The 9,903-nt window shown below is 48.7% G+C and overlaps 1 protein-coding gene across 1 annotated transcript; it reads left to right on the forward strand.

Annotated features, from left to right (window-relative positions):
• Window positions 1-2,955: 2,955 nt before the first annotated feature.
• Window positions 2,956-9,486, forward strand: LOC120909379 (zinc finger protein OZF-like). The gene is made up of 2 exons (XM_040321138.1): window positions 2,956-3,129; window positions 7,741-9,486. Exons 1-2 carry the CDS (start codon window positions 3,110-3,112, stop codon window positions 9,284-9,286), a joined length of 1,566 nt encoding a protein of 521 aa, XP_040177072.1. The 5' UTR covers window positions 2,956-3,109; the 3' UTR covers window positions 9,287-9,486.
• Window positions 9,487-9,903: the final 417 nt, after the last annotated feature.

The following is a 9,903-nucleotide window of genomic DNA, read 5'->3' on the forward strand; positions in this document are numbered from 1 at the left end:
TGGTGATCAGCGTAGGATCAATATAGCGGCAGGTGAGCAGGAACTGGAGAGAGAGAAGGATCGACAAACCAGAGGATCAGCAGAGCTGGGGGACCAGAGCAGGAGAAAAACGAGAAGATGTTGCATGTGGCGAGCAGCATGAGAGCAATATAGCGGGAGGTGAGCGGGGACTGGAGAGAGAGAAGGATCGGCAAACCAGAGGATGAGCAGAGCTGGGGCACCAGAGCAGGAGAAACTAGAGGATGTCGCATGTGGTGATCAGCGTAGAATCAATATAGCGGGAGGTGAGTAGGGACTGGAGAGAGAGAAGCATTGGCAAACCAGAGGATCAGTAGAGCTGGGGCACCAGAGCAGGAGAAACTAGAAGATGTTGCATGTGGTGATCAGCGTAGGATCAATATAGCGGGAGGTGAGCGGGAACTGGAGAGAGAGAGAAGGATCGGCAAACCAGAGGATCAGCAGAGCTGGGGGACTAGAGCTGGAGAAACTAGAAGATGTTGCATGTGGTGATCAGCGTAGGATCAATATAGCGGGAGGTGAGCAGGGACTGGAGAGAGAGAAGGATCGGCAAACCAGAGGATCAGCAGAGCTGGGGCACCTGAGCAGGAGAAACTAGAAGATGTTGCATGTGGTGATCAGCGTAGGATCAATATAGCGGGAGGTGAGCAGGGACTGGAGAGAGAGAAGGATCGGCAAACCAGAGGATCAGCAGAGCTGGGGCACCAGAGCAGGAGAAACTAGAGGATGTTGCATGTGGTGATCAGCGTAGGATCAATATAGCGGGAGGTGAGCCTGGACTGGAGAGAGAGAAGGATCGGCAAACCAGAGGATCAGCAGAGCTGGGGCACCAGAGCAGGAGAAACTAGAAGATGTTGCATGTGGTGATCAGCGTAGAATCAATATAGCGGGAGGTGAGCCTGGACTGGAGAGAGAGAAGGGTCGGCAAACCAGAGGATCAGCAGAGCTGGGGCAAAAAAAAATGCTCTAGCAAAGCGCAGACACTGCCAGTGTCATTTTCACAGTAATCAGTGCATTTTTATACTTATTTTGTACAAATTTTCGGTCTTTTTTTATTTGTTGCACAAAAAATTTAAATCGCAGAGGTATTCAAATACCACCAAAAGAAAACTCTATTTGTGGGAAGAAAATTATAAAAAAAAAGTTTGGGTACAATGTTGCACGTCCGCGCAATTGTCATTCAAATTGCGACAGCGCTAAAAGCTGAAAATTGGCTTAGGCAGGAAGGTGCGTAATGCCGCGTACACGCGACCGTTTTTCGGGTTGTATAAAATGACATTTTTAATGGTCTAGAAAAAAATAAAAATATTTCTACCCGATCGTTAAAACAGCCTTGACTACACACGATCGTGAAAAATAAAAAAATGCTCTAGCAAAGCGCGGTGACGTACGACGCGTGCGACGGCACTATAAAGGGGAAGTTCCATGCGGATGGCGCCACCCTTGGGGCTGCTTTAGCTGATTTTGTGTTAGTAAAAGACGGTTCGCGCTTTTCTGTCTGTTACAGCGTGATTAATGTGCTTACTCCATTACGAACGGTAGTTTTACCAGAACGAGCGCTCCCGTCTCATAGCTTGCTTCTGAGCATTCACGGCGTTAAAGCCCACACACGACCATTTTTTACGACGTTAAAAACGTTGTGAAAAATTAGAGCATGTTCGAAATTTTTTATGGCCATTTTTTACATCGCGAAAAATGCTCTGGAGCCCACACACCATCGTTTTTAACGACATTAAAAAAAAACGTCATTTTTTACAACCCGAAAAACGGTCGTGTGTACGCGGCATGAGTGCCTGGTATTGAAGTGGTTAAAGGGCCATTTTTTTTTGTAATTTTTTCACATTTTCATTGTGTGCCAAAATGGCTGCAGCCAGACTCAGTGGAGGGAGATTTCTGCAACATATTTGGCAAATAGAATCACAGAGGCCCGGATTCAGAGAGCAATTGCGCCTGCGCAACCATAGTTACGCAGCGCAATTGCTTACTTGCCCCGGCGTAACGAATGCTCCTGATTCAGGAACCTCGTTACGCCGACTGCAGCCTAAGATATGCGCGGCATAAGGCTCTTATGCCCGCATATCTTAGGCTGCATTCTTACGTTGGCCGCTAGGTGGCGTTCCCGTTGTGCTCAGCGTATAGTATGCAAATTGCATACTAACGCCGATTCACAACGTTACGCGAGCCCCCTGTACGCAGTTTACGTCGTTTGCGTACGGCGGTTTTCGCGTAAGGCTGCCCCTGCTATTAGCAGGGGCAGCCAATGTTACGTATACCCGTCGTTCCCGCGTTGCGAAATTTAAAATTTACGTAGTTTGCGTAAGTGAATCGTGAATGGCGCTGGACGCCATTCACGTTCACTTTGAAGCAAATGAAGTCCTTGCGACGTCATTTACCGCAATGCACGTCGGGAAAGTTTCCCGACGGAGCATGCGCTCTACGCTCGGCGCGGGAACGCGCCTAATTTAAATGATTCCCGCCCCCTACGGGATCATTTAAATTGCGCGCGCTTACGCCGGGCATTTTGCCGGGGCGCACACGCAATTTACGGAGCTACTGCTCCGTGAATCGCGGGTAGCGCAGAAAATTTGCGGGGGCGCCTCCGTAAAAAAAGCGCAAAAGGTACCTGAATCTAGCCCAGTATATATAAAATAATATGCAAAGCGGTTGGGAGGAAGCTTCAGAATGGTAAAGATGTTTTTATTATAAATTGTGTGAGCAGACTGCGGTTCCTCTTCAATGTTTTGCTTTTGGGTTTAATTTTGCTTTAAAAAAATAAATAAAAAAAATGAGATCCCAATATTCATTCACATTATCAAGTTTCTCCCCTATTCTCTAGTAATGAATTCTGTGCTGTCCGCTGCTGCCATCTTGTGGTCAAATTACACAACGCAGCCATTCTCCCTCTTCAGTTCCAAGAGTTGAACACAGCGCTGTCAGACGCCGCCACCTGCCGGCCACTCTCGGAACTACAGGTTTCACAAAGGAAGCGGAAGTCGGCTGGAACGCATAATCCCTGGGTGGAAAACGGATGTGATGCACCGGGACTTCCGGTCCAGCCAGAAGCAATGGAAACCCGAGTGGAAACGTGGAAATGAGTCGGGTTCCGGGCTGGTGAGGGCATTGTTGGGGACCTGTTGCTGGTTTTGGAGGATTGTCAGGTGATTTGTGGGGGGGGGAAGCATTTATTTATTATTATTATGGAGTGAATGATGTGTGGCAGGGTGTGACCGGTGCCATGGCCGCAGGAGACGCAAAGTGACCTCGCCATGGCTGTGCTTGGCGTGCCGCGGTGCGCTGTTTGTGTCTCTGGCATAGAAAAAGCAAGGTGTCGCGTCACAGAATGTGGCGGCATGCATCTCTTCCCCCGGTCTCCAAGTCAAGATTAGCTTAGGTTTAGGGGCGCCCGGTGGGAGGGGCTCTGGTGCAAAGTGAAGTGCGTAAGGGGCGGAGTTGGCTAGGTGACAGGTTCACTTTAACCACTTGGAAGACCCGGCCTTTTCTGGCACTTTTTGTTTACCGGTTTAAATCAGTATTTTATGCTAGAAAATTACTTGGAACCCTGAAAAAGTATAATTTTTTTTGTTTTGTTTTTAGCAGAGACAATAGAGAATAAAATGGCGTAAGTGTATTTTTTTTTCTCAAAACATTGCGTTTAAAAAAACGCTGTGCAAATACCGTGTGACATAAAAAAATTAAAATGTTAGCCATTTTATTCTCAAGGTCTCTGCTAAGAAAAATATTTTTTTATTTTTCCTTGTAATATATATATATATATATATATATATATATATACCACGTGATCAGCCGTGTCCAATCACGGCTGATCACGATGTAAACAGGAAGAGCTGTTGATGGCTCTTCCTCACTCGCGTCTGTTAATTTTGTAAATTTTCTGTTAATTTTGTAAATAAGTAAGTTTTCAATTATGGGCACTGATATGGCGGCACTGATGGGCACCGATAGGCGGCACTGGTATGCTGCACTGATGGGCACTCATGGGCGGCACTCATGGGTACTTATGGGTGGTACAGATGGGCACTGATAGGTGGGCACTGGGCATAGATGGGCACTAAGAGATGGCACTGATGGACACTGAGGGGTGGCACTGATGGCATTGCTGGGCATCATTTCAGCCAGTGCCCATGTTGCCAGTCAGTGCCCATTTGTGGGCACTGATTGGCATCGATTGTGTTCATTTTTTTTTTTGATGTTTGCTCTATTGAGCACCGGGGGGCACTCCCTGGTGTCAGACACAAGTGAGGAAGAGCCGATCAACGGCTCTTCCTGCTTACATCGTGATCAGCCGTGGTTGGACACAGCTGATCACGTGGTAAAGAGTCTCCGCCGGAGGCTCTTTACCGAGATCAGAGATGCAGGGTGTCAGACTGACACCCCCACATCACCGATCGCCGGCATGAAATCCTTCAGGACGTCAATAGACTATTGACCGTGTGGGAAGTGGTTAAAGCGGAGGTTCACCCTTAGAGGGCACTTTTCCCCCTTAGATTCCTGCTCGTTTTTTCTAGGGGAATCGGCTATTTATTTTAAAATATGTGCAGTACTTACCCGTTTACGAGATGCATCCTCTCCGTCGCTTCCGGGTATGGGCTTCGGGAATGGGCGTTCCTTCTTGATTGACAGTCTTCCGAGAGGCTTCCGACGGTCGCATCCATCGCGTCACGATTTTCCGAAAGAAGCCGAACGTCGGTGCGCAGGCGCAGTATAGAGCCGCACCGACGTTCGGCTTCTTTCGGCTACGAGTGACGCGATGGATGCGACCGTCGGAAGCCTCTCGGAAGAATGTCAATCAAGAAGGAACGCCCATTCCCGAAGACCCATACCCGGAAGCGACGGAAGAAGATGCAGCTCGAAAACGGGTAAGTACAGCTCATATTTTACTACAAATAGCCGATTCCCCTAGACCGAACGAGCAGGAAGCTAAGGGGATAAAAAAAAAATTCATAAATGGGTGAACTCCCGCTTTAAAGACATGGTGGACACACAAGTCGTGAGGAGCTGCAGGCAGGAGTTTTTAGGCGAGTCCGTGGCATCCGAGCCTCGCGGACTAGGCCTAAGCTGCGGCTTTGCCTAAAAACTCCTGCCTGCAGCTCCTCATTACTGGCGTGGTGTCAGCGCCAGCCCTAGGTCCTCGTTTGGTCCACCAAAACAGCCCAGACTCATCGAGGCATGGACTCCACTAGACCTCTGAAGGTATGCTGTGGTATCTGGCAACAAGTCATCAGTAGCAGATCCTTTATGTTTTGTAAGCTGCGATGTGGGGCCTCCATGACCAAGTGACCCATATCGCCTACCTAAACATTCTAGCAATCAGGGTTTGACAAATTTGCTTGGAATCTAGGAGCCAGCTAAAAAAGTTAGGAGCCAGAAAACGTACCCCTGTCCCGACGAGCTTGCGCGCAGAAGCGAACACATACGTGAGCAGCGCCCGCATATGTAAACGGTGTTCAAACCACACATGTGAGGTATCGCCGCGATTGGTAGAGCGAGAGCAATAATTCTAGCCCTAGACCTCCTCTGTAACAAAACATGCAACCTGTAGATTTTTTTAAACGTCGCCTATGAAGATTTGTCGGCATTCCACGAGTGGACGCAATTTTGAAGCGTGACATGTTGGGTATGAATTTACTCGGCGTAACATTATCTTTCATAATATTAAAAAAAATGGGGATAACTTTACTGTTGTCTTATTTTTTAATTAAAAAAAGTGTAATTTTTTCCCAAAAAAGTGCGCTTGTAAGACCGCTGCGCAAATACAGCGTGACAGAAAGTATTGCAACGATCGCCATTTTATTCTCTAGGGTGTTAGGATAAAAAATATATATAATGTTTGGGGGTTCTAATTGGAGGGAAGAAGATGGCAGTAAAAATAGTGAAAAATGACATTAGAATTGCTGTTTAACTTGTAATGCTTAACTTGTAATACCAACAGCCACCAGCACGTCGCTCCACCCTTCCTCTGGACAGAGGGTGGGAGCTGCCCCACTTGGCCAGTTAACAGGGGGTGATTGGTTGTTGGGGTGGTCCTACCAACTAATTACCCACTTGTTATTTGGATAGGTTGGGAGTCTCCTGCCCTCCGGCCAGACCGGTCGCGCCTTCGCCCAGACCCGTTGCGCCCTCTGCTCAGAACCGTCTCTGCCCAGACCTTCCTGCGCCACCTGCCCTCCGCCCAGACCTTCCCGCGCCTCCTGCCCTCCGCCCAGTCGGGGGAAGGTTGTGGTCTATCTTTTGTGTGGTAGTTTAAATTGTGGTCAAGAAGGGCCTGGTCTTTGCCTCCGCCCCGTCGCGCCTCCTGCCCAGACCCGTTGCGCCTCCTGCCCTCTGCTCAGACCCTTCTCGTCTCCGCCCAAACCTTCCTGCGCCACCTTCGCTCCGCTCAGACCTTCCTGCGCCGCCTTCCCTCCGCCCAGACCTTCCTGCGCCGCCTTCCCTCCGCCCAGACCTTCCTGCACCGCCTTCCCTCCGCCCAGACCTTCCTGCGCCGCCTTCCCTCCGTCCAGACCTTCCTGCGCCGCCTGCCCTTCGCCCAGAACTTCCTGCGTCGCCTGCCCTCCACCCAGACCTTCCTGCGCCTCTTGCCCTCCGCCCAGTCGGGGGAGGGTTGTGGTCTATCTTTGTTTGTGTGGTAGTTTAAATTGTGGTCAAGAAGGGCCTGGTCTTTGCCTGGGAGGATGCTCTCCCAAGTGATGACATCAGCTGGCATGGAGGACTAAGGGGAGCCTTAAGTTGTTACCAATGGGGCAGGATACCTTGATGACCCCAGAGGGCCACAGATTGATGGGTGGAGTTTCTCCTTGGGTAGCCTTTACTTTAGCTAACCAGTTGACATTTTAATTGGCCTCATATGTGTTTTACCATTAAAGCGCATGTGCGCTGAAAAAAAAATATTAAAAGCCAGCAGCTACAAATACTGCAGCCGCTGACTTTTAATATTAGGACACTTACCTGTCCTGGAGTCCAGCGCCGTCCGCAGCAGAGGACGAGCGATCGCTCGTCTCTCTGCTGCTTCCCCCCGCCATCCTCAGTGAGGGAACCAGGAAGTGAAGCGCTCCGGCTTCACTACCTGGTTCCCTACGGCGCATGCGCGAATTGTGCTGCGCCGCTGATTGGCTTCCGCTGTGCTCTGGGAGCCGAGTGTTCCCAGAGCACAACGGGAGGTGACGTCATGCCCGGAGAAAACCTGAAGCTGTGTGGCCGGAAGTGGGTGCAAATACCTGTTTTTAGACAGGTATCTGCACCCCCCTGCCCCTGAAAGGTGTCAAATGTGACACCGGAAGGGGGAGGGTTCCGATAAGCGTGAGTTCCACTTTAGGGTGGAGCTCCGCTTTAACACTGTAAACTAGGACTGAAAGTTCCATATCATTGATCTGCTGACAGGAGAGGTGAGCGGTGCCGGGAATTCTGGGACATTATCCAGTAACAGACAAGGGGTGTGTCTGGATGGTGACTGTATCATTGTGTGTGTCAGGTTCCTATAAGGTGTCAGGATGTCACAGTCTATTTCTCCATGGAGGAGTGGGAGTATTTAAGACGCAAGGATGTCATGATGGAGGATGGCCAGAAGACAAAAAGGCCATTCATGACTTCCTTGTTCTGAGTTGGGGGGGGGGGGGGACATCTCCAAGGAGAAAATGGGAGGGGAAGGTCCAGTAATCGAATTATTAAACTTTTTTTTTTTTTTTTTTTTTTTTTTTTAACCAGGTCCACCAAAAAAAATCACACAATGGATTACACAACTGTCCGAATTAAAGAAGAATCATTCTCGGATGAAGAACATTTTGCTATCGAAATCAAGGAGGAGCCACTCTCAAGTGATGAAGAACAAAATCCGCACTCTGTTCCTCCCACTCTCCGCACTCATATCAAAGAGAATCCACCCTCGAGTGATGAAGAACATAACCTGGACTCTGTTCCTCCCACTCACAGATCTCGTATCAAAGAGGATGCTCTCCCAAGTGATGACGAACATCACCCAAAGTCTGACCCTTCCATCAAAGAGGAACCTCTCTCTGATGACGATATCAAAGACGTTTCTGTATCTGAGAAATACTCCCAGTGTATGTCTTTAATTGTGAAAGAGGAGTCGAGCGAGGAAGACGTTCTTTGTGAAGAAGAGCAGACACCGGAACAACTGCAAGACAAACCGTTCTGTTGCTCTCAGTGTGGAGAGTGTTTCATAGATCACTCGATGCTTGTCAGCCATCAGCAAATTCACACAGGGGAGAAGCCCTATGCCTGCTCGGAGTGTGGGAAGTGTTTTACTGCCCGCGCGACAGTGAAAGTTCACCAGCGTCTTCACACGGGAGAGAAGCCCTATACGTGCTCCGAATGCGAAAAGGCCTTCACATTTAAAAGCGTCCGAGATGCACACTTTAGGACACACACTGGCGACAAACCTTTCCCCTGCCCCGATTGTGGTAAACGCTTTACCGTCCGATCGACTCTTAATATGCACCGAAAAGTCCATGAGGAGAGCGGGCTGTATTCGTGTTCCGAATGTGGGAAAAGCTTCACCAGGAATTCCACGCTTAAGGCCCACGAGGTTGTCCACACAGGGTTCAAGGATCACACCTGCCCAGAGTGCAAGAAATGCTTCAGCTCAGAGTCGTCGCTCAAGCAGCACAAGAAGGTCCATGTTGGGTTGAAACCGCATGCCTGCCCCGATTGTGGCAGATGCTTTGGTCTGAAAACAAGTCTGGTGACACACCAGAGGATCCACTCTGGAGAGAGGCCGTATACTTGTACCGAGTGCGGAAAGAGCTTCAGCCACAGCTCCAGCCTGGTGACGCATAAGAGGATTCACAGCGGGGAAAGACCGTACGTTTGCTTGCAGTGTGGCAAAGGCTTTACCAGTCTCTCCGAACGCGTTGTGCATGAGAGAACACACACCGGGGAGAAGCCCTATTCCTGCCCCGAATGTGGGAAGAGTTTTGTCAGCATTTCAGAGTGTAACCGCCACCGGAAGATCCACGCAGACCAAAAGCCCTTCACTTGTTCCTATTGCGACAAGCCTTTCATCCGAAAACCCGATTTTGTCAAGCACCTTCGGATTCACACGGGAGAGAAACCGTTTGGCTGCTCTGCCTGTGGCAAGTATTTCCGTAGCGTCCCAGAACTCACAAAGCACCAGCGGTATCACACCGGAGATAAGCGGTATCCGTGCAAAGACTGCGGGAAATGGTTCTTCACTAGGTCGCATCTGGTCAAACATGAGAAGATTCATATCAGGGAGCAACAAGCCGAATGACTTCATCTGTGCTGCGGCCCAAACTACGGATTTCAGATAGTGGGAAATAGATGACTATAGATGAGTAAATACATTTTGAAGTCTGCTAGGGATTGGACTGTTCTAATAGATTTCAACCAAGACTTGAGTCTTCCTAGCCTGACTTCCAAGACCCTCCTAACTACAGGGTGGGACTTTAAATGAGGCGCCTCCATCCCTAATTCTGAAAGAATAAAAATAAGGGAGTTTTGGGACTTTAAATGAGGCTGCAGACATGGTGTCGGCTGGTTGGAAAAAATTTACATATTTATTTTTCAGTAAAAAATGTAAAACATATCACAGACAACAAGAGTCTCCTTCAGCAAACAATATTGAGGTATATATCATTCCCACATATTCATAAACACATATGGTGTGTGCCCATGCAATACGGCATTGGAGGTACAACAGTGCATACATAGTCCAGCGCCATCAGGTGGTCAGTGTTGGTGGATGGGTACATTCAAAATGAGTATTTATATATACAATTGTCATATAGGCAGCAAGAGGCAAAAAAATTAATAAATACAATAAAAACGTGTAATCTTATATTGTTGTAACCAGTAAAAAAAGTTCAATGTTGGCAGATTGAAAGGTAA

This window comes from Rana temporaria, chromosome 8 (assembly GCF_905171775.1).
Source record: "Rana temporaria chromosome 8, aRanTem1.1, whole genome shotgun sequence".
In the NCBI taxonomy this organism is placed as follows: domain Eukaryota; kingdom Metazoa; phylum Chordata; class Amphibia; order Anura; family Ranidae; genus Rana; species Rana temporaria.

Bases quoted from the DNA above. Each gene is read 5' to 3' on its own strand.
- LOC120909379 (XM_040321138.1), top strand. From the start codon at position 3,110: ATGAGTCGGGTTCCGGGCTG. The intron at 3,130-7,740 runs GTGAGGGCATTG...TTTTTTAACCAG, and splicing joins ATGAGTCGGGTTCCGGGCTG to GTCCACCAAAAAAAATCACA.